The following is a 25,107-nucleotide window of genomic DNA, read 5'->3' on the forward strand; positions in this document are numbered from 1 at the left end:
AGAAATAGAAGAGAGAGGAAGAGAAGGGAGAGGAGGGAGAGCAGGGGAGGAGGGAGGGGAGGAGGGAGGGGAGGGAAGGGGGGAGACTTGAGAGAGGAAGAGGAGGGAGAAGGAAAGGAAGGCTGGGAGAAGAAGAGAGAAAGGGAGGAGTAGCAGAGGGGACAGAGAAGAAAGAGGAGGAGGAGGAGCAGGAGGCAGGAGGGGAAGGAGGGAGAGGAGGAGAAGGGTCTGAGGAGGTAAAGAGCAGGTTTTCGCTTCAGATCTTCCCCAGAAGTAACTCTTAGTAGGCAAGATTTCCCATGGTTGTCCAGATGCTGAGATTGAACCTCTTTTGCACTCCCGGGAAAGCACACAGACTCAGTGAGTGGCCCCTGTGGTGCTCCAGAGCTGCAGGGCCTCCTGGGTAATGGCTCACAGCTTTCCTTTGCCCTCTACCTTGCACTTAGGCCTAAGGCTGCACTCAAGGCTGGGAACAAGCTGGAATATTTAGGTGAGCCTTAGAGAGACCTGGCTGCTAATGGAGGGAAATAGACAATGAAGGAACACACAGTTAAGTCATCTGGTCGACAAAACAAGGCTTTTTCCATTTCAGTTTGTGAGGGCTCTTATTTTTTTCAACATCCACGAGGAACAAGCTGCAAGTATCTGTGCTGTTGAGGGACTTACAGTCTAATGGGGTGGAGACAGATAATCATCTAAGGACATTTACCACGGTAAATGAACCTGGTTTCCAGCTCTAGTTGCACATCAGACTCCCATGGAGGACTGTTAAACTTGGATTGTCCATCCCACGTTCTGATGTCGGAGGTCTGGGCTAGAACCTGAGAATTTGTCTTTTTAAACAAGTTTCCTGGTGCTGCTGCTGCTGTTGTTCACTTCCAAAGATTGCCTTGTAGTGTGATCGGGATTTGGGAAAGAGTGTTCCAGATGGAGGGAACAGGAGATGCCAAGGCCTGCAGGCTGGAGAAAGCACAGTGAACTGTGGAAACCAAAATAAAAGCAATAGTTGACACTAACAGAAAGCTCACTATGTGCCCTGGCTGGTTCCAAGCACTGTACAGGCATTAACTCATTCAGTTCTCCCAACAACTCCCTAAAGGGAACTATTGTTAATATTTCCATTTGACACATGGGAACACTGAAACAGAGAGGTTCTGAAGTTTGTTCAAGTTTCAAAGCTAATAGGCAGTACCGTGGGAATTTGAATCCAGAGAAGTCTGACTTCATGGTCTGAGCTCTTAACCACTCAAGAAAGTGACTGTCAGATTCAGAAGGGCTATGCATATCAGATTAAACAGATTGGGTGGTGGCCTTGGAAGAGTGGGAAGCCCTCACAATAAGTGAGGGATGACATTATTAGACTTGGAATCTATGACCATGACTCAAGATAAAGAGACCTGTCAGAATGCTTTTGCTATTGTTCCACTGATGGTGATGGTGGCCTTGGGGGTATGTGAGTGTGTGGAGAGATAGGGTGGAGAAGAGATGGAGAGATATGGATGGGGCCAGGAGGTTTAGATGATAGAATCTACAAGACTTGACTGATCTTCAGTGATGACACCCAAGCACAGGGCTTGAGGGGCTTAGCAATTGGGCAGATGGTGCTGCCATCCCCTGAGAAGGGCATAGGGGAGATGGCAGCTGATTTGGGGAGAAAAAAGTAGAGAGTTCATGTGAACGCGCCACGTTCCTGCCTAGCTTCTGGCATACCTGCAGTGGCAAAAGCCAATGTTTTTTCCAGCCCAGAAGGTCCTCACATTTTATCTATATTCCAATATAGATAATAAATAATGAAATAAAATATTCCAGATGGAAATGGAAGTTCCTTTGCCTGTGAAAGTCTGGCTCATGATCACTATGAAAATTCTACCTTCCTGATAGGAGACGTTCTTCCCTGGTTGAAGGATGCCATAAAAATCCACATTTTACTATAGACACATCCAAACACAAACGTAGGCATCTAGCTTCTGGTTTCAGCTCAACAATCATATCAGAACAAAACTCAAGAAGTCTTTTTTTCCCGGCCATCAATAATGATGGGGTTCTTCTGATCTTTCCTCCTCTCATACTGACCTCCTTTTACAATCAAATTCCAGCCAACCAGAACCAATGGCTCATTTCCCTGTAAAGTAAGCTCAGCTTTATGCAGTGGTTCACTGAGTCAAGGTGCTGTGATTTGGTTATAGGTTCAGTGTGTCCCCCAAAGGGTCATGTGCTAGATAGAAGTTTGGTTTTCAGTGTAGCAGTGTTGAAGGTGGTAGAACCTTTAAGAAGTGGGGCCCAGTGAGAAGTGGTTAGGTTCTCTAGGATCCCTGGCTAGTTCCTGCAAGAGCTTGTGGTTACAAAAAGGAGTCTGGCCCCTGAATCTCCACATCTGGACTTGTCACATTCCTACCTAGTGTCTGGTTTGTCTTTCTATGGCAAAGACCAATGTTTTTATCCAGCCCAGGAGGTCCTCAATTTTTGTTTTTTTTCTGGATTCTTCCAAGACAGCAAAATAAGAAATAAAATATTCCAGATGCAATAGAAGTTTCTTTTCCATAAAATTCTGGTCCTGTCTCATTATTGTGAAGCTGTCTACCATGAGGCCCTCACCAGAGGCTGAACAGTTGGGGATGCCCAATCTTGAACTTTCAGCCTCTAAGACTATGATATACATACTTTTCTTTATAAAGTACCCAGCCTCAGGTATTCTGTCAACTTCTATACTGCAGAGCTTTGAGGTGATTACATTAATGTAATGGAAGAAATGGGTAAATGTAGCAGAGGGGTTGGGAAAACGAAGAGACCAAGAATATTATGGTTAAATATGATTTTTGGTATAGTAATGGACAAATGGACCCATGGAATAGGGGTCCCCTGATGGGCATGTGCATTTATGGGAAAGAAATTTTTATGAAAGAAATGGCTACTTGGCAGTGAAAGGATGATTTTTGTTGCAGTAGTTGGCTTATTCATATGAAAAAAATTATACCAGACCAATTTCAAATAGGAGGCTAGAAAGCAAAGGTTTAAGATGATTGAAAAGAATATGATCTCAAGATAGAAAAAGAGATGTCAAACAGCACTCAAAAAGAACAAACCAAGAGCTGAGATGTAGCTCAGTGGTAAAGCACTTATCTAGCATGTGTGAGGCCCTGGGTTTGATCCCCAGCACTGTAAAACAAACAAACCAAGAAAACAGCAACAACAACAAAAAAAGGGGGGGGGGAATTAATGACTTAATTTATATTAAAACTGAAAATTTTTGTACAACAGAAAATCACCATTAAAAAATAAAAGAGACACAAACCATGGACTACCAGAAGATATTTTCATATATCTACATGACGAAAGCTTAATACTCAGAACAAATGGATGTGCTAGAAATTAATTTTTAAAAAGCCCAAGTCAGGGCTGGGGATGTAACTTAGTATTAGAGCACTTGACTAGCATGCATAAGGCCATGGGTTCCATCCTTGACACTGCAAAATCAATCAATCAATCAATCAATCATCAATCAGCATAGCTTAATAGAAAATGAACAAGGGGCATAATTCAATTTGAAGAAAAAATTATGAGACTTTTTGTGATTTTTTTAAAAAGGGAATTAATAAATGCATTTAGTTTATGTGGATTAAGCTAGGTGCACATTTCTTAGGAACATGTGTCAGTGTTAAACTATGTATTCCACAGTGACTCCCTTCAGCCTTCCTGCTCACACCCCCAGCACTTATTTGAGTCCTCTGCTTTTCTCCTCTACATTCTGGGTGCGTGTTGCCCCCTGATGTTTAGATCTTGCAATTCTATGCTATTGCTCTACAAATGACAACTGATCCCCATCTCCAGCCCACTTCTTTCTTTCTGTCTCTCCCTCTCTCCGTCGTCCCTCCTCCTCTCCCTTTCTTCCTACATATTGACAGACAAAATGTGCATTTGATCTTCAGCATTAAGTTAAAATAGGTGGTTCAAAATGTACCCACCCAGGTGCAGTGCTGGTCATGTATGGAGTAGGGTGGCAAAGGGAGGATCCAGACAATTGGCTGGGGTTGAGGGAGTCTCCTCTGTGAAGAGGAAGACAAGAGCAGATTCGGTCCCTGTGGGGACAGGGGCATATCAAACTCAACACCATCCAGGCAGTTCAAGTAACAAGTGCTCATCTGATCTTGGAAACTAGTTCAGAAGAGACCCCAAAGGTTCTGGACTCCATCCATTCTTGGGTCCAGGGGCAAAGTTGCCATTGGTAGGATCAATCAGCTAAGGGGGTCAGGTCCCACTGAAGCCAGTATCCACCCCCTCGCCACTGCAAACCCCTCTCTGGCACTGTTGGGTCTTCAGAAGTAGATACTTGCCTCTTAGAATTGGCGGAAACCCCATCAAGTTGGACTGATCTCCAGTGATGAGAGTTCTTTCCTGTAGCCCCTGCTTTCCTGGCCCCTCAGGCTACCTGGATAGACATTTCCATCCACCTCTAATTAAATAGTCTATAACTTAAGCACTAGTGTTCAGCACAAATGAAGGATATCAACTTTATCTCTTTAATTAATTGGTATTGTAAACACTAATGATTTCTACTTTTTTCTTTCTTTTTCAGCTAAAATGTACAGAGTTTTGCCATATTATGGTCACATGCTTTTTGTGAGCTGGCCTGTGGCCCTAATTGCCATTTGTAGCCTCGCTTCTCTGGGAAAATGCATTCTTTCTTCCAAATGCACGTTTGGAACACAATCCGTTTGTAAGCTGGGAACTGTCTGTGTTAACCGTCTCTTGGCCCAGGGCAGCCCCACCACCAAATGACATGTGGTTTAAGGTTCACTTAACAGCCAGTTCATTTAAATAATGTTAGCTAGAGCTCAGCTTTCAGGTTCTTGGGTTTCTGGTTAATTTAGAATAGAGGGACAGCAGAGTGGCAGTGGTCAGACCACAGCGTGCATGGCATGCCCTGCTCCCTACGGAGAAATGGCACATTCTTGCTTTTAATGATTTACCCTGCAGGTTTTAGGACTGAGCCTTTTCGGAGGGCAAGCTTTTCATTTCTGTTGAACAATTGATCTTGAGAAAGAAGAACTCCTTTTAAAAAGCAACCATACTTTCAAGCCTGGAAGTTCAGCTAGGGTCATTCTAGTTTATGGAGTGCAGGGGCCCTCTCGGCAGGAGGGAAAACCACATTTCAGTCCTTGATGGGACTTCTTCCTTTCCCCACTCCTTGATTTCTTTTGGCCAGTGCTTCCTTTAAAAGTTCTAGACTTTACTAAGTTAAAAGCCAGACATCCCTTACCAGGCAAGCTAGTCCCCCCATCCTAACTGTAAAGAGTTCATTTTTATCAAACACGACTGTGTGCCAAGGCATCAGGCTAAACACATATTATCTGTGAAAGTGTCCCCCAGTGAAGAGTATCACCAGGCACTGTACAGACAAAGACGTTTAATCAAGAGATTAATTGCTTTATTGAAGAATGCATAGCAGTGCCCACGGCTGTTCAGCTCCGTAATCTCTAGACTGCACGTGTCTGTGTGTGTGTGTGTGTGTGTGTGTGTGTGGCTTTGCTGGGGAGCCTCTAGAAAGCCCCATTCTGGTGTGGTGTCCTGTATTTTTTTATATTTAGTGAAAGCCAAGGATTTGCCATTCTAGTTCTGTACTTCAGGTGAACGGTCAAGATTATGTTGTATCTCTGTTCCATCAAAGTCACATTCTTGTGAAAGAAAAATACCAATATTCTCATTTCTTTTGATGTTAGATCTTTGTCCTTCTCAGGGGCTTGAAACAGGTTAGCTAGAAAAGCACCAACAAGAGGACACAGTTATTTTTGTCCTCCTCTTGGCCTTATTTCTTACTCTGCTTCCTACCCATGAAAATAGCTAAAACTTGGGCTGGGGATGTGGCTCAAGCGGTAGCGCGCTCGCCTGGCATGAGTGCGGCCCAGGTTCGATCCTCAGCACCACATACAAACAAAGATGTTGTGTCCGCCAAAAACTGAAAAATAAATATTAAAAAAATTCTCTCTCTCTCTCTCTTAAAAAAAAGAAAATAGCTAAAACTTCTTATGATGCCTCCTAACGTCAGGGACTTGACTTGTATTTAATCTGTGAGAGTTAGGTGTATTTTCACTAGTCTCACTTTACAGAGAAGAATGAATAAGGATTTCTGGACCATCTTCTCTGTTTGCCAAGCTCTCTCCTTCCCTAATTTGAATCTGTGGGGGTCCCTTCCTGCATCCCAGAGCCTGCCCAACTTGGTTCCTTCACCAGGCTTTTTCAGACTCCAATGACAGTATACCTCTCTCAACCCTTTCCTCCCCTGGGTTTTTTTTTGTTTCTGTCTCTATTCTAAACTACTTGATACTGAAAGTATAGGTATAGTAGTCCCCCTTTATCCTCTAGGGATATGATCCAAGACCTCTGGTGGATGCTCCAAACCACAGATAATACCAGATCCTATGCACAAGCTCTGCAGTACCTCAAGAGTAGATCTGTTAACTGATATGGCTATTATGTACATGATTGAGGGAGGGTAGTGTATACAGCGTGGATACACTGGACCACAGGATGATTAATATTCCAGGTAGGATGCCGTTTGAGATCTCATCATGCTATTCAGAACAGCACACAATATCAAACTTAGGAAATGTTTATTTCTGGAATTTTCCCCTTTAATATTTTCAGACCACAGTAGACTAAAGGTAACTGATACAGACAGAAGCAAAACCAAGGCTAAGGAGGGACTACTGAATGTCTCTGTCAGTCACCCATTTTAAACCCCTGGAAAGCAGAGACCTTCTCCCAGTCCTTTGTCATTCCACCATGGCATCTAGCACAATGGCTGCCCTGGAGCCAAATCAAATGGGTGGTGCTCCTGCCCATCCCTTTCACTGGCTTGTGGAAGAGGAGTGAGGTTTCCTTCAGCCCTTCACCTGCAGCAGTTCTTCCTGGAGGGAGAGGGAGTTGCTCTGTGGCCACAGACTTTCCCAATCTACCCAGTGCAGAACCATTGAGAACTCTTCACATGTATCTGACTGCAAATAGGAGGGCCTAAAGTGTGCCCTTAACCTAATTCAACACAGTTCAGAATAAGCATATCTTAACTTCTTATTTTATGATTACATATTACTTTTATATATGAGCACTTTCTTATTTTATAATAATATTTATATTTTATAATATTTCATATTCCTATTTCATGATGAGCACATAACTGCAGTCACGTACTACCTATATGGATATTTTGGTCAACAGTTGACTGTATGTACAACAGTAGTCCCATAAGATAACATCACTTATGACTTCATGGCTGTCTTGGCTAGTATAAGCACATCCTATGTTGTTCGTACAACAATGAAATCATCTCATGATGAATTTCTCAGCACATATTTCTGTCATTAAATGATTCATGACTGTACCTCTTATTTAGAAACATATTGATCAAGGAAAGGACATATTTTTGTATCATGGGGAGATGCTCTGAGATGGCTGGGAGAAGGTAAGCAGTATAAAAGGAACTGCTCCACTCACTTCTGTTCTACCTGTTTTCTTACCCTTGAATTGAATGGAGCATACATTTTTGTGTTTAGTCACAGAACTGCTAAGAAATATGTGGCATGAACACAAATGAGTGTTGGAGACACAGATGCTTTTTAAAAATTATTCTATTAATACAATAAACCTAGCATATTATGTAATAGCTGGAATAGTTTCCATACAGTAATAAAACACATATTTACATTATTTGGGAATATCAGAGAATAGAATGTTTGTGGCTAGTTTCATCTTTTCTTTGGAAAAGATTTCAAATACTTCAAGTGACTAAACATTTATAAACAAAAATTTTGTGCTGGGCATGCTGCCCAATTATGACTTTAAATAATTTTTAATACTAAGTATAAAATTACTTATGTATATTTTATTTTATTTTGGTACTGGGGATTGAACCTAGGGGTGCTTAACCACTGAACCGCATCCCCAGCCCTTTTTATATTTTATTTAGACACAGGTTCTCACTAAGTTGCTAAAAGGCCTCCCTAAGTTGCTGAGGCTGGCTTTGAACTCATGATCCTCCTGCCTCAGCCTCCCGAGACACTGGGATGACAGGTGTGCACCACCACACTCAGCCCTGTATATTTGATTTTTAGAGTAAATATTTTTCTGGGTTTCAAATGAAGGAAAACTTTAGAAGCTATCCTGAACATGGTGGTAGGTGGGTGATTTAAGGAATAGGGTTGATACTTTCCTGAATGTAGCATGATTGTGCTTCAAAGTGATCATAGTTTTGGAAATGACTATGTGTGAGCAACTCAAAGAAAGCTTCGTCCTGGTGTAAGTGTGTGAGAACATCGCGTGCCCATGCCTCCTCTATTGCCTCTCTGCACTGTTTTAGAGACAGAGTCTCCAGTTTTTCCTTTTGGTCCATATTGTGTCCATACTTTAAGTATATATTAAAGGAATTATTAGTAATGAACTGAAAAAGAAAAATCTCATGGGGTTATGTCAGCGGAGGAAAGAATCACCAAAGAAAATGGTCAGAGCTGGTAGCCTGAGCATGGAAAGTTTGATCATTTACTGAACTTGGGGTAGATTAATTATCTTTGCTCTCTGAAGGGGCCTGAGCATTGGAAAGGACATCAGCTAGGGAGTAGTAATTACCAATAAGACTATTCCTAAATGGAGGTGTATGCTGTGGAGGGTGAAGCTAGGTTTCATTTAGTGAGTGTTAATTTTGTGGCACTCCAGGCCAGGCAGGCAGAGTTGCCACTGTTAGAAGATAAACAGAGACTCAAAATTTAGGAATAGGGAAAGATTTGTTGGTTTGACAGTGGTGAAACGATAACATTCCCCAGAAAGTCTCTAATATGAAAAAGGTAGGAGGTCCAGGAGAAGAGTTGGTAGTCAAGACCATGTTAGAGTCAACAAACATGGCTTCAAGTCTCAAGTGTCATATACTCTGTGATTTTAAGCCTTGGGATACCTGGTCTTTTAAAAAATAACAGACTTGAACTGGGCCTGTAATCCCAGTGGCTCAGGAGGCTGAGGCAGGACGATCGCCAAGTTCAACGCCAGCTTTAGCAACCTATTGAGGCCCTAAGCAAATCAGTAAGACTCTGTCTCTAAATAAAATATAAACAAGGGCTGGGGATGAGGCTCAGTGGTTAAGCACCCGTGGGTTCAATCCCTGCTACCAAAACAAACAAACAAACAAACAACAGACTTGAGACATGATTCACATACGACATGATTCACCCTTTTAAAGTTTATGATTCTGTGGTTTTAAGTATATTTACAAATTGGAGCACCCATCGCCACTACTTAATTCCAGAACAGTTCCATCATCCCAAAAGAAACCTCATATTCATTAGCAGTCACACCTTATTTCTCTTTTCCTCTATCTCCTGACAGCCACTAATCTGCTTTTTGCCTCTGTGGTTTGTCCGTTGAGGATGTTATATATAAATGGAATCCTATAATATGTGGCCTTTGTATCTGGCTTCTTAGCATCAAGCTTTCAAGTCCTGCAGCCCTTTTATGGTCAAATAATATTCCATTATGGGAACATACCCCATTCTCTCATGAATTGATGGAAGTTTTGGTTGTGTCCACTTTTAGTCTACTATACATTACGCTTCTATGAAAAATCTTATGCAAATTTTTTTGTGACTACATATTTTCAATTATTTTGAGTGAATATCTAGAAGTGCCTAGATATTAAAAACACAGTTCAAGATTCATGTTGGATATCTAGCTCTGGTAGGTAGGTTTGGGAGTGACTTGTAGTATAACTTTTCTTTTCTGTCCTTACATTGCTGTAAACCAGAGCACACATTCTAATCCTCTGTGGATTAAGTATTTAATGGAGCCAGGCTGGGACATGTGACGGGGACCAGGCAGCACTCTGGACGGCTCCCCTCTCACTTTCAGTAGTGAGTGTTAAGATTTTTAGAAGTTCAAAGCACTCAAAGTATTATTACTATCTCACCATATCACCCTATGCAAAAAGTATAACTTTTTTAAAAAGTAAAAGTAAGTGTACCACGATCTGGCTTTCTCATGATGCTCTAACAAAATTAAAATTTAAAACTTATGTTTTTGAATTTTCTGCTTAGAACCCTAATAAAGTGCTTTGTCTGTTCATCATTGCATTAAACACCACAAAAAAGCCTCCTTTGTCCTATTTGGATTTGGGTGGCAAGTGTCTGGGACATGGCTGCCACCCCCTCCTCCCGTGTCCCTGGTGGACACCATCAGGACTATATCTAACCAGGTGCTGGAGTGTAGTTCAGGGATAGAGCACATGCTTAGTATGTGCAAGGCCCTGGGTTCAATCTCCACCATCTCCCTATCAAAATTGATCATGTTTATCCTTGCCTGTGAAATATCTATTCATGCTTTTGCTCATTTCTAAGTGCATTGTTTGATTTTTTTTATAGTTGAGTTTTGAGAGGTCTTTATATATTCTAGACACAAGTCCTTTGTTAGATATATGGTATGCAAATATTTTCTCTAATCATTATTTTTTTTTTATCAATTACCAGGAATTTTTCTAGAAAACTTACAAGTTTTCTAGCTTTACTGTTTTTTTTTTTTTTTGGTAGTGGTGCTGGGGATTGAACCCAGGGCCTTGTGCATGTGAGGCAAACACTCTACCAACTGAGCTATATCCCCAGCTTTACATTTTGCAATTAAGTTGATGGCTCATTTCAAGTTAATGTTTGTATGTAGTGTGAGGAGGTTTAGTTTTTTTGTTTTTGTTTTTGCTTATTGAATATCTAATTGCTCCAGTACCATTTGTTGAAAAGGTTATCCCTACTCCATTGAATTGCTTTCACATCTTTGTCAAAAAATAACTGTTTATATTTGTGTGAGCCCATTCTCTATTCTGTACCATTGATCAATGTGTCTATTCTTTCCACACTGTCTTGATTACTGTAACTAAATTGTAAGTCTTAACATGGGGAAAATAATTTATTTCATTATTGTCTTTCAAATATTTTTTGCTGTTCTAGGGCCTTTCCCTTTTAATATAAATTTTAGAATAAAGTTGTCCATGTTTGAAAAAAAAAAAGCTTACTGAGATCTTGTTAGCAATTGCACTATGCCTATAGATCAGTTTGGGAAGATTAACATCTTTATCATGTTGTGTCTTCCAATCTATGAACATAGTATGTCTCTCCCATTATTTAGGGTTTCTTTGATGTTTTTCACCAGGATTTTGCATTTTTTGGTGTATAAGGCCTGTATGTGCATTGTTAGATTTATACATATTTTGTTTTCATTGGAGTGTTTGTAAATGGTGTGGTTCTTTTTATTTCAGTTTTCACTTGTTTGTTGTTAGTATATTTAATACAATTGATTTTGTGTGTGAATCTTATTTCCAGTGACCTTACTGAACTTACTTCAGTATGGGAGTGAGTTCTTTTTTTTTTTTTTGGTAGTTTCTTTGGAATTGTAGGTAGATGAGCGTATCTGTAAATAGATAAATTGTATTTTTTCCTATATAATTTGTAGCTGTTTATTTCTTTTTCTTGTTTTATTTACCTGGCTAGATCTGCTAATATGGTGTTAAGTAAGAGTGAAAAGAGTGGACAGCCTTTCCTTGTTCCTGATCTTAGGAAGAACAAACTCAGTCACTTACCATTAAGTATGATTTAAATTTTAGGAGTTTTGGTTGATATTCTTTGAATTCTTTGAAATTCCCTTCCATTTCTTGCAATTTTATCACCAAGTTTTGAATTTTGTCAAAAGATGTTTGATTCAATTTATATATAATTTTTATTTCTTTAGTTTGTTGATATGATGAGTTACATCGATTAACTTTTAGATATTGAAACTGTTAGGTATGCTTTCAATAAATCCAGCATGCTTGTAGTATAATATTCTTTTTAATATATTGGTAGATTTTTTTTTTTTAATTTTAATATTTATTTATTTTTAGTTATCGGCGGACACAACATCTTTGTATGTGGTGCTGAGGATCGAACCCGGGCCGCACGCATGCCAGGCGAGCGCGCTACCGCTTGAGCCACATCCCCAGCCCCTATTGGTAGATTTAATTTGCTAATATTTTGCTGAGGATTTTTGATCATGAGAGAGATTCATTTTCTTTTTTTGGGCTATCTTTGTCTGGTCTAAGTATTAGTCTCATAAAGTAAGTTGGGAAGTATCTTGTCCTTTATTGTTTTCTGGACAAGATGTATAATTTTGGTGTTAATTATTCTTTAAATGTTTGATAAAATTCTCTATGAAATTTTTGGGCCTGGAGATTTTGATTTTTAATATTATTTTAAACGGGTGAAAGATAATTTGGATTAGAGGGTCCCCGAAAGCCCATGTGTTGAAGGCTTGATCCTCAGCCTGTGTTGCTTTTGAGTGGTGGTGGAACCTTTAGAAGATAAATCCTAGTGGAAGGCAGATAGGTCACTGGGGGTGTCCTTGAAGGGGATACTGAGACTTGAGTCCCTTTCTCTCTATTTTGCTTTCTGGCCACCACGAGGTGAACAGGCCTCCTCTGTCATACACTCTCACCAAAGCAACATGGCTATATGATCATGGACTGAAACTTTTGAAACTATGAGCCACAATAAAGATTTCCTCCTTTTAAGTTGATTATCTCAGGCATTTTGTCACAGTTTTGGAAAGCTGACTTATATGGCGAACTTATTTGTATCTTTAAGACTTAATGGGGCTGAAACAGACCATGTCCAGGATGGTCTGAAGAAATGTGGGTCTTGTTTTCTGTTGTCTGTTCCTTGTGAGTCATATTAGACCATGAGCTTCTTAAGGGTAGCCATGGTGCTGTAGTCATCATTGAAATCCCAGTACCTAGGAACGATGCGTGGCTCACAGTGGAGATACCTACCAAGTGTAAGGTTGTTGAGTGAATGACTCTCTGTACTCATGCAGACTGAAATCCTGGTGCTGTTTAGCAAGCCCAGTGAGAAGAGGGCAGCACAGAGCAGAGCCTGAGTTCTCTGTGGGGGTGGAAAAATCTCCTTGGAAGAAGGGAGGAGAAGATAGTATTTGTGGTCCCATTTCTTCCTCTTCCAGGGCCCTAATTGACCAAGCAAACTTAAGCAACCCCAGTGTGCTTAGGAAGTTGAATTGTATTGGGAGCTGGTGATGGTGGGAGGAGACCAATTGCAGACTGGTATTCTTTCTTACTGTGAGTATCTTCAGATACAGAAACATGAGAATTACATGTCAAAATGGAGGATGGAAAGGAGAGGAGATAGGAATGCCTTGAGCTTTGGCGTAACTTGCTGAGTACTAATTCTTCTTCTTCTTTTTCCCCCCTTTTTTTTTTTTTTTTTTAGTGGTGCTAGGGATTGAACCCAGGGCCTTGTGCATGCTAGGCAAGCACTCTACCAACTGAGTTATAGCTCCAGCTCAGTAATGATTCTTAATTGTTTAGAGATGATCAGACTCAGGCTTGTAGGAAATGTTGACTTACTTGGTCTCCGAGTTTCAAAAGTGACACCAAGGTGCTTGCTACTTTTACTGCAGTTTCTAATGAGCTAAGTTATACAGTTATACCTTAAGTTATATGGTTTTAGAGATTTTCTGCCAGGGTTACATTTGTGTGTAGATACACACAAGAGCATGAGAAATTTCATGGATTGTCAGATGTATTTCTGCTGGGATGGACCCAGTTACTGAAAGTGAGTTTTCATCTTTTGCTTGTTTAATTATATAATGGGAAAAGTTAATGACTTTATTACTCTGTACTAGAATATCTTGAGGCAGTTAAATTCTTTGATTTGTCTTAACACTATGTGCATTGACTGATGTCTTTATTAACTTAATTTTTAAGCACTTACCTATCTGTAGCACTCTCTGGACAATTATAAACTATATTTAAAAGTTTCATTATGTTTAATTTCTAGTTTTTTCTGGTCTATATGTTAGTTTGTAATTTGAGAATTTTCAACATTACTGAGTATTATAAAGGCTATGGGTCGTGTGCTAGGTTTTTTTTTTTTTTTTTGTAGCATTAGTACAAAATATCTTCAGCATGCCAGTTGCACATTGTTGCTGGGAATATGTAAAACTGATGATAAATAAGTTGTAAGAGTCTGTCTTAATAGAAAATCTTCTGGCGCAATCCGTTGAAAATTTTTCTAAGTACCTTTACCTGATTCTAAACTCAACCTGAACCAAACATTGTAATTTTACCTGAGTTAACTACTCTCTCCTCTGGGCCCTCCTTTGGGACATGTACACATTTCCCTCTCAACACAGAATTTTGGGATAATCTATTTGTTTGCAAGCTTTTCTCCTGTATTAGATTATGACTGGATTATGAGTTCTTTTTGAAAAGGCTCTAACCCCTGTATCACCAGAGCCTAGCACAATTCCTTACTCTAGAATAAGACCAAAGGAAGGCAGATAACTGTATTGAGCATCTAGAACAGCACCTGGCTTGTGGATAATCTCTGAATGCATATTAATTGAATGAGTGAGCCAGTGTCAATAATTGGTGCTCAGTAAACATGTGTTGAGCTAATAAATTAGTCTATACTTGTGCAATTTGTTTCATAGGTGAAAACCATATTGTTCAATAATCCAGATGCAGCAACTGCATAAGGGGTTCATTACCTGGATTTGCTTTTTAATAATCCAGATGCAGCAACTGCATAAGGGGTTCATTACCTGGATTTGCTTTTTAAGGTAATCCTGCCTCCCAACTCAAGAACACTGAAAACCTGATAGAAAACAGCACTGAAAGTTAAAAAAAAAAATGCTGCCAAATTATTTTTTGATGAGAGAAAAGAAATTAAGAAATAGAAGGCACTTTTTGATAAAACTTATTTTTAATCCTGTACATTTCAGTATACTATTTGTGGATGTGGACCGTGCTTTTATTTTTTGTGCTGTTAGGAAATGTTACTCAAAAGCCCCTTATAAATTTGTTATAGTTTTCATATCTTATAACTTTTCTGTTTAGGCTGATCTCCTATTTGGGGCATGTTAACTTTACTAATGGATCACAAATCATTTTAGGGAACTCAGAAACCTACTACTAGGTCTTCTTACTTGCTTTCTTTTTGCAATAATGGATGGACATTCATGTTTTCATCTGCCTGCAAAAGAAATCTGATAGTTGAAAAAGTAATTAATAATACAATCATGATTCTTTCAAAAATAAATGAGCCATTGTTATTTGAACCACCATGGAAAACAAAACAAAACAATAAAATAAAATAAAATAAAATAAAATAAAATAAAATAAAATAATCAAACATAACCTACCTGTGCTGCCTCATCCATGTCTCACTGGATTGTGCTCTCTGCCAAGATGGGAACAAGAGGCGTGAGGCAGCGGTTGAAATGTCCACAGAGAGACATACATGTAAGAGGCAGATGTTGGCACGATGCCAGAGCTGCTAACTCCTTACAACATGATTGTAGGAGGTGGGTCTAGCTTTAACTTGTTCTCCAGAGCTGAAGTTTTTGCATTCTGTTATGTAAGCACATATTGTTTGCCTTGATTGGAGAGAGAGCAGTCAGGACAGTTTCTTCCAAATGGTTTCTTTTTGCCCATTGCATGATTTTCCCCATTCTGATTGCTCATCCTTGATAAGGTAAATCCTTGATTTACTGTTCCTTTTTTTTTTTTTTTTTCCCCAGTACTGGGGATTGAACTCAGGGGCACTTGACCCCTGAGCCACATCCCCAGCCCTATTTTGTATTTTATTTAGAGACAGGGTCTCACTGAGTTGCTTAGTGCCTTGTTGCTGAGGCTGCCTTTGAACTTGTGATCCTCCTGCCTCAGCCTCCTGAGCAGCTAGAATTACAGGTGTGTGCCACGGTGCCCAACATTTTCCCTTTCCTCTTTCTTTTTTTCCTATCTTTTCCAGGATCTTTCATCTCCCCTTCCACATGTTTAAAATGAGTGTTGACCTTGATCCTTGGGCCCCTCCCCTTTCTAATCTGCTCCATAGGGGCCCCATGGGAGCAGAGTGTGTGGAATCAGATGAGAAGCAGAGTCAAATTGCAATGCAACTCAGGCCTGGGACCCCACAAACTGCAGCCTGGGTAGTGAATTAGTTAATTTTGGGTGCCAGATGAACTTGAAGTGTTCTAGAGACACGATCATGAGTATTTGTTTAGGAAACTTTTAAACTAAATTTAAAAATGCCATCAAGTGGAGGCTTCATATAACTTTTCAGTTACAGAATTGTGGCTATCTTTAAAATTTTCCTTCACTCCTTTACATGAGCTCTATAAGATGAAGTGCTGCTAAGTGCTTCCCCAGCACTTAGAACAGGGCCTGGCACATTGCTCAATAAATATTTGCTCAGTAAATATTTGTTGAATGGATGAGTGACATAATGCTTCTATAATCCTCTCGGGTTGAATGGAAGGCAGAATTTGTCATTTGAGGGGCCTGAATTGCAACCCTGGCCCTACTTCTTACAGCCTCTTATAATGCCTAACCTCTCTGGGCCTGTTACCTCATATGTCTAATAGAATATCTGCAAAGTCTTTATAGTAAAATGATAAAAAGGTTTTGGATGGATTCTGCTATGATCTGAGTGTTTATGTCCCTCCAAAATTCATGTTAAAATCTAATCCCCAATGACTGCTTCTTAAGAGGTGGAGCCCTGAGGATGTCACTAGGCCACAACAGCAGAGCCCTTGTAAATGGGATTAATGCCTTTACAAAAGAGCCCAGAGGGAGCTGTTCACCCCCTTCCACATGTGAGGACAGTGAGAAAGCACCATCTCTGGAACAGAGCTCTCACCAAATACTGAATCTGCTGGCAAATTGACCTTGAATTTCCCAGCTCCCAGAACAGGGAGAAATAAATTTCTGTTGTTTATAAATTATCCAGCCTAAAATATTTTGTTCTAGTAGCCCACATGGACTAAAACAAACCTTTTGTGGCTGTCTGTCCACTTCTTATATTAATGCTAGTTTTTCACCATATTTTCCTTCATTCCTTCAGTTGTGGCTGCCTTCTTTATGTGAGGGTCCAAGTTTAAGTAGAGAAGGAATTGCCTCTTTTTGCAATGGTCATTCTTTTTCATTATAAAATCTCCGGAAACGAAAAGCACAACTGTACAGCTCATGGGCCTTAAGTTTAGCATAGCATTGTCAAGTAGCTGCAGCTGAACTGCTGAGAAGGGACAAAAGAAGCCTTCAAGTCTCTGCTTCCCACAGGGTCAGCAGTGGTGTAATGTGGGAGATGTGAGGCGCAAGGTGGGAGGGTGGGAGGACGTGGGGGGGGAGACACTTGAGGACGTGGGGGGGGAGACACTTGAGAAGCAGATAACTTCAAACAAACTGGACCCCCTGAGAAGAAATTGACCACTCATGCATAGCTCCCTCCCAGCCCCTTGCACTGAAAAGACAAGACAAAGAATAGGTAGAACAGGATGTAAAGTTTATATACAAGAATATAATGTTTATCTGAAATATTTACAGGGTTGGTTAAAGCAATATTTTTACAACTTTTTCAGGCCAACTACTATGTATATTACAGGTAAGCTACAATGGTTTAATTTGCAAAAATTAAGTAAAAAATGTTTTAAACACAGCTTAAAGTACTCAAGTCAATAATAAAATTTCTTTACTTTGTCCTTTATTTGAAGAGATCATACTATGAAGAATGGTTAATGTGCTTTTTATAAATGGAAAGTCTGCAGCTGGAATGTGATACATGCAACAATCTGACGTTCCCAATGAGGGTGTAAATTGAAAAATGAATCGTTGTTAAGACTTAGATGCTGAGTCCCAGGCTGGAGCCCGGGAAGATGTTGAGATAACAGCCAGCTTTATCTCAACCAAGTGTGAACCACAAGTTTGGGCCACAGTTTGCATGCTACGGCAACATCTGTGGAAAGTTGTTTCCCACCAAATAGCGGGAAACAAATCAGACCCAAGTCACAGTCGGACCTATTCAAAAACTAGCCTTGAATTGAACTGTTTTAAACCTTCATAAAAATATTCATAATTTTATTAGTTTGAACATTTCCATATGATCTGGGGGGTTTTCCCTTATGTGAGAGCATCTATCCACTCCCAGGCCTCCCAGGGCCTGGTGACTCGGGAATGCTGGGATGCAACGTGCAAAAGGCAGCTGGGGCTGGAGCAGGGGGCTGTGCTTGGGAGACAGGAAGTGACGTCCTAGAGCGGAAGTGGTCAGCTGGGCTCTGGAGCTGACCGGTCAGGAGCCAAGCGGATGACGGAACTAGCACTGCAGCTTGCGGATGCTGCGGGAGATGCGCTTGAACTCTCTCTGCCCCTTCTGCCACCGCTTCACAGAGGTGATCACCAGCTCCCCGCCCTGTTTCTGTCCCATGACGAGATAGGGCGCGTTGATGTCGTTCATCTCCTCACAGGTGCACTGCAAGCTGTCTTTGAGCCACAGCACGGATTTCTTCAGGTCCCTTTCCGACACACCGTTCAGCTTGTAAATGGTCTTGCTCTTGGTCTCCAGGATGATCTTGGTATCTCTGTTGATGTAGGTTATCTCCTTCACTTTTATTTTCAGCGCTGTGAGGATGAGAGGGGGCAGAAGGAATCACACCAGTTACCACGAGACCAACAGTATAGGCTGGGAACTTTGTGCACTCTGTCCAGCGGCATGTGTGTGAGCAAAGAGGAGCTTCCTAGAACTAATAAGACTGTCAGGGGTTGCAGGTAGGGGGTTGGGAGCTGGGGGCAGCAGGTGGCTCCATTTCTAAAGCCTCAAAGCGTTTGCCAGGCACTTTGTTTCAAATCAGCCACCCTTTCCAAATGCTTTCTCTTTGCAGGACTCAATTAACTTTTCTCCTGGTTTCCTCGCTCGCCCTTGTGTTTGTAAGTAGGTTGCATGTGGTTCCTGCTCGCCCCAACAAATGACTTCCCCTATTGGAAACTTCAGCATGAAAAGAAATGCCTGACTCTTAGGTGAAACGTGATCCTTCTGTGGCCGTAAACTTTAAACTCAATTTATTATGTCGGAGAGGTTTTTGGACAAACCTGTAAGGAAATTGTATCACACAATCATTGTTTTCTAAAGAACAGATTACAGGGAAGGAGAATTGATCTTGCAGCTGCATTTGATTTGGTAAAGTAACTAGGAGAAAAAATATGCAAGACGCTTTTTAAGAGCACAACATGTTTAGCCATAAAAGTGTTTTTCTGAAGACCTCATCCTCATATGCTCTCATTTGTCTGTCCAAGGCCAAGGCATTTACAGATCATATATGTACTGTTTCCAAAATGTATATGTAGACTCATTAGAATGTTAAGACCTAACGTAAGTGGTTTACTATAAAAGACACATTTTATAGTCATGAATAGTATGCCTTGGGAAAGAAAAATTCTACAAACATACATGCTGGATTTAAATTTCAAGACTCCATGAAGGCAGGAAAAGGATAAAACTTCAAGGTTGGAAGAGGTCATCCCATTAAGATCTCTTGTTATTACATGAAAAATCTGAAATCCAGAGACTTTAGTGACTGGCACCAGGTTACCCAGTTAGATTGTGTCCCACCTTAGTCTAGTTCTCTTGAGGGAAGGTCAAATTTCCCATCCTGGTTAGAGAGCACTAATTTGCCCAACTCCAATGTGTCCTAAGACCCTTGGTGCCACTGACAGCTGTTCTCTATAGGGGACATACAAGTATGACTTCCTGACTTTGATGGGGTTTAATGCATTGTTTAAATTAATAATAGAGGAAGAGTTTTCTTGAGTGTTTATAACTCTTTGAGGGTTTCTCTATCTTTTTTGAAAATCTCAGGGAATTCAACTGAGTATGACTTTCCAGCCAATCAGAAATGAGAAGCTTAACCAGGATGAAATCAAGAATGCTGGATATGCCTCTGAAACAGCACTGAGTTCTCAGACTTTGTGAGACCAAAGTCATGGAAATATCACATGTGGTCTCTGTAAAGCGGGTAGGGCCCTGGAAAGCCCCACCATGAACTGATTACACATTATCCAGGAGCTGCTCTCTAGCACAGATGGAGTGTGTACAAGACTTCACCTGGCCAAATGAAACATTCTTGAGCTGGGAGATCAAAAACCAAATCATCACTTTTAACCAGGAGGAGATTTATTACTCCTCTTCCTGTAGCTATATAATGACCAACTTGGCAAACATGTATCATGGGAAAACATTAGGGGTTTCCTCTTTGCATTTTCAGCTGAGACCAAACATAGGGAATTAAAGCTCCAAAATAACTGTTCCTGCCTTGGAAGATGTGACCAGGGATGTTGGAGTGATGATACCACCCTGCTCAATGATAAGCTAGCTATCTACATATAGATCAGAAGGCAGTTCTGAAGTAAGGAGGTGTTCCACATTTTCCCCACGTTTAAGGAGTGCAGATGGGAAGTTTCTGCTTTCCCAGATGATAAAAAGGGTCAGTAAATCAGATGGCTATGCTTGATCCTTCTACCCATGTCTCCACGAAGAGCAGAAGTAACATGGAACACTGCCTGTAAACTAAAGGTACATGATGCCCTTCCTGAAATTCCACTTCATTATCCCTTAATGGGTCAAAAGGAGAGTGGAGAGATTGTTTTACTAAAATGGTGTTATCTCTTGTCTTTAATCAAGTCTTTCAGCATGGAAACTTAGAACTGTGTTTTGGTAAGGCTCTGGTGGTTTGGGATTATCTGCTGCTAACATGCCTGGCCCCCAGAAAGTTTGCAATTTGTACATATTTGAATGCAGACGTATGAAATCCTATTAGCCCTACCATTTGTGGCTCTTCCTGATGGGAAGGGTTGGTTAAGACTTTGAACTACTTTCTTTCTCTCCTTTTCCTTAACAGGGGGAAACCTTTTCAAAGTTGGGGGCCATGGTTGTTCTGGGACCTGCCAAGGTTAAAACAAGGCTACTTCTGGAAGAGAGCTGGAGCTGATGAAGGACAGTGATTGGATTGTTTCCAGAGTCAGGGAGCTGGCTGGGCCCAAGGTTTCAGGGATGGCAAGGGAACGAGAGTGGAAGACTATGAAAACTGGGAGCTGGAATGATGTCCCTCAGTCTCAAGGATTTGTTGAATCAGTGTAAGTGCTAATACAGATCTGTTGAGCTCATTATTGATTGATAGAGCAAGGACTTTAGGACTTTACCTATTTACCAGTAACTTCAGGTTTCTGCCTGAATAAATACTTTTAAGGATACCAGTTACACTAACACAAAAGGTGTTTGCTCTTGGAATAGGATTACAGCCTTAGGAGTCTGGGTGAAGTTCTTGGCCATTTCCAACTCGGATTTTGCACTGCTTCTGGGTCTAGCTGGGCTCCCCCCTCAGCTGGGAGGCCTGAGGACCCCAGAGGAGGCACTGGTGGAGTTCTTTGCAGAGGAAGCCTCCCACTTTCTTTCCTCTTCTAATACTCTTTTTAAGGGGAATCACTTAGACTTCATGGAACTTGGGCAACGTATCACATATGTTTTTTATTGGCCTTAAGCACCATGTCATCGTGGCATCTTTCATGTATCTTGCTAAAGTAAATTTCTAAGCTTTCTTCTTCTCTGCCTTTTCCCCCCAACTATTTGCATAAAAGTGTGGCGAATGTGTCTAGACTTACTCATAAAACTTTACAAAAATTTCTTTTAAAAAAGGAATTTAAGATGGTAATTGAGGATCATGCAACAGCCCATGTTAGGTGTCTTCTCATGAAGTCCTTCTTTTTAAATTTAAGGATCCTCTCCCCTATAAATAATTGATCAGTGCCTCGGATGTATTCATTAATGATAGAACATAAGAGGAACAAATCACTATGGGTTATAAGTAAAAGTATTTATTTATCTTATTTGTGGCCAACTTAATGCCTCGAATCTTCTTTGCTGAGGATAATATTTGCATTCCAATTGTTGGAACACATGTCAAGAGAAGAGAATATGGCTGGGATTATGTTTGTTGGCACAAAAAAAGTCAAAGTGAGTTGAAAAGTGTGCCACTGGATGTTGATGACTTGAGTCATTTTCTTATTTGATTACTGCTTAAGGAAACTGCATCTCACTCAAAAATGTAACTCAGTATATGATTGTGACAACCAAGGAAACTAAGAGCAACTTAAATGGCTTTAGGAAGCATGAGCTGTGATTATATTTCACCCAGTCTTTAGTAGCATCTTAATGATTTGTACTTTCAGGTTTGGTAAATAAAACTTTTGAATGTGAAATCTGTTGGTGCTGGTGGTGTATTACTTACCAAAATCATTTTTACAAAGAGTTTCCATGATGTCGTTGTCATCCTCACTTTTACTCTTGCAGGCTTCACATACCTTCGGAGCTAGAAGTGTGAAAAATAGTCTTTAGTAAGTTTGCTTTAAAAGGGAATAGCAGGTGGCATTTGTAAATAACCCAAAGGGCTTATCCAGGCCAGGGCAGCAACTGTCCTAGAAGACCCCTGCTTCTGCCTCCTCTATAAAAGTAGGATCACTCATTTCTAAGAAAGTCCCCTTTGCTCCTCATTTTTGGTTGGATAATATGAAAAATGCCCCATATGTTGATAAACAATAACTCCCAAATAAAAAGTTGTGGGCAGAGTGTGCAGGTGTGTGTAACTAGTTCACTTGGACAGGTTGCAACTTTTCAGCTTGTCCTTCCCATCCCTGGGACATATTTGGTCTAATAAAGTTATTCCCAAAGTCTTTCTAAGAAGAAAACACCCGAAACGTCAAAGGGACCCTTGAGAGTTTTGGAAAACGTGGTAACCATAAAATCAGTCCAAAGATCTTTCTCAGCTAGAGGACACCAGGGTAGCTCATTCTAGTCAGCAGAGCTCAGCATCTCAGGGAGCCATGGCTTGGTATTTTGAAGCTTGTGCAGGAAGGGGTGGCTAGTGCTATATTGTCAGGACAATCCACAAAAAAGGATCTTCCCTTACCCAACCAAAATATGGGGGCTGTTTTCCCCCTGGGAAACACCTCTCTAATTATAACAGCTTGCTCTTACTGGTTCTGTCTCACCTTGTGCTTTCTGATTTGTCTGTGCTTGAGTTAGGCAGCATTTATTTCATGGTTATCTATGAGGCTTCCTGGTACAGGTTCTTCTTGCCTTTCTTTGTTTAAAACTCCCCCCAAACAAACCTGTTTCTGAAGCTAGTCAAAGATGAGGCAGACCTGTATGTGGGGTCTGACCAAACCTAGGAATTTTGTGTTTGCATCATTATCAAAAAGTCTAGAAGGATCTTCTAAAACAGTCTTAATTTCTTGAGAAAACATTCTCTTTCTTTCATTTACAAATATGCTAATGCTGTCTTTAAAGTTTAGGTAAAATTTAATTGTCCTAAGGTGGAATGGAATTTTCACAGAAAAAAACTTTATGTGATAGATAATCAAAGAGTTATTTATCAAATCCACCCCCCCCAAAAGAAAATTTTGAAGAGCACAAACTTTTATTTTGAAGTAGGAAAGTAACTTTTTTTTTTTTTTTTGAGAAATGTACAGTGTATAATGTTGGTACTGATTGATAGTGGGGAAAAACAAAACCAAACAAAACCCAAACCAACCCACAAGAAACTAACTTCCCTCACCCAACCTAAATGAAATATTTCCAATTAGGAGCTCTCAGAATGTATATAAAATGTTACTAACCTGTATTGGTTAGTCTATGGTATATGTTGGACAAATGTTTGAAAAATGCCAAACATTTGCAATAAATTAGAAATCTAACCAATAAGATGATTGCAAACTCATGGTGCCTGCCAGGAAAGATTGCTAAACAACTTTGCATTTTCTTTAACTAATGATGTCTGTAGGAAAACAATTAGACTGAAAGGGAGACACTGCTGAAGTCCTGAAAGGGATTAGGAAGCCCCCTTTCTATCCCAGGGGGACCTAAATCAGCCCAGACACATTGTATACGTTTTCCTTTCAGGAAGAATATCAAGAGCCCATGAGGTTTTCATTGCTTTGATGGTTTTTGCCCAGGAACTCCCCCTCTGTTTTCTAAAAACTTGGGAAACTCGTTTGCATGATTTTATCCAGTTAATTAAAACCACTCCTAAGATAAAAGCTGATAGTGATAGAAAGATGATTCCTTGAGATTCCTTTTATGCCCTCTTTCTCAAACACCTGGGCAATTAAAACGAAATATTAGATTTCCAGTCAGTCCTGGTTTTCTCTCCAAAACCTAAACTGGCAAAGGACAAAAGGTAGCTTAAAAGGTCATCCGTTTGTGCATCTTTGTAATCCTGGCTGTATGGGAAATGATGCTGAGACTAGCACACTGCCCAGAGGTAAGAACGTGAGGAATAAGGGATGGTCAAGGAACCCTGGCTCCCCACCAACCAACTCCTCCACACAAGCCCACTTCGAACGCTCTCAGAAGGACGCCCTAGTGTTATCATCTTCAGCAAGAATTGTATGTCTATAAAGAAAAGTTGCTTTTGTTGTTCTTTGTTTTATTTCTTTTTCTGGTATAATTCGGGGGTGGGGATGTCTCAAATTTGATAGTCTTCTTGCATCATAGGAGAGCAAGGAGAGCGTCTGCCCTTCGCAGGACTGGCACCCTCAGCGTGACAAATCCGGATGCCAGAAGGGGGCTGCGGGATCCCACGGGAGGGTCTTAGCCGTGAGGGGGACGAATTAAGAGGGAAGGCTTACCTTCCTCAGTGGCCGGCAGGAGGTGGTCGCTGCTAGCGAGGGGAATGCAGAGGTCGTTGTCTTGGGGGAAACGATCGCACTCGAGCATGTCGGGCCAGGGGAAGCCGAAGGCGGACATCACTGGAGCGCAGCGATCCTTCACCTGCACACAGAGTGAGTGGCACGGCTGGATCGTCTCGTCTAGGTCGTCGAGGCAGACAGGGGCGAAAAGGGAGCACAGGAACTTTTTGGTGTCCGGGTGGCACTGCTTCATGACCAGTGGGATCCAGGCGCCCGCCTGCTCCAGCACCTCCTTCATGGTCTCATGGCCCAGCAGGTTGGGCAACCGCATGTTCTGGTACTCGATGCCGTGGCACAGCTGCAGGTTGGCCGGGATGGGTTTGCAATTGCTGCGCTTGTAGGAGAAGTCGGGCTGGCCGAAGAGGAAGAGCCCGCGCGCCGAGCCAAGGCAGCAGTGCGAGGCGAGGACGAGCAGCAGCAGCGAACCTGGACCCTGTGGCATGGTGGGCGCGCGACCCCCGCGGGGCGGAGAGAGCCGAGCCGGGGAAGCGCGAGGCAACCGGAGCTCGAGCTCGTCCCGGGTCCGC

The 25,107-nt window shown here is 41.1% G+C and overlaps 1 protein-coding gene and 1 non-coding gene across 2 annotated transcripts in view; both read right to left on the reverse strand.

Annotated features, from left to right (window-relative positions):
* Positions 1–10,556: 10,556 nt before the first annotated feature.
* On the reverse strand, positions 10,557–10,629 carry Trnav-cac. Its single transcript has one exon. It is a non-coding gene; the product is annotated as a tRNA-Val (tRNA).
* A 6,701-nt stretch (positions 10,630–17,330) lies between these two features.
* Positions 17,331–25,107, reverse strand: part of Sfrp2 (secreted frizzled related protein 2) — an 8,019-nt gene continuing 242 nt past the window's right edge. Inside the window, exons 1-3 of the mRNA XM_015484492.2 lie at positions 24,521–25,107; positions 22,123–22,203; positions 17,331–18,463 (exon numbers count right to left, since the gene is read on the reverse strand). The exon at positions 24,521–25,107 is cut by the window's right edge and continues 242 nt beyond it. Coding sequence (XP_015339978.1) covers positions 18,159–18,463; positions 22,123–22,203; positions 24,521–25,022 — 888 coding nt within the window. The 5' untranslated portion in view covers positions 25,023–25,107 and the 3' untranslated portion in view covers positions 17,331–18,158. The remainder of the gene's footprint in view (positions 18,464–22,122; positions 22,204–24,520) is intronic.

Source organism: Marmota marmota, unplaced genomic scaffold (genome assembly GCF_001458135.2).
Source record: "Marmota marmota marmota unplaced genomic scaffold, marMar, whole genome shotgun sequence".
Classification (NCBI taxonomy): domain Eukaryota; kingdom Metazoa; phylum Chordata; class Mammalia; order Rodentia; family Sciuridae; genus Marmota; species Marmota marmota.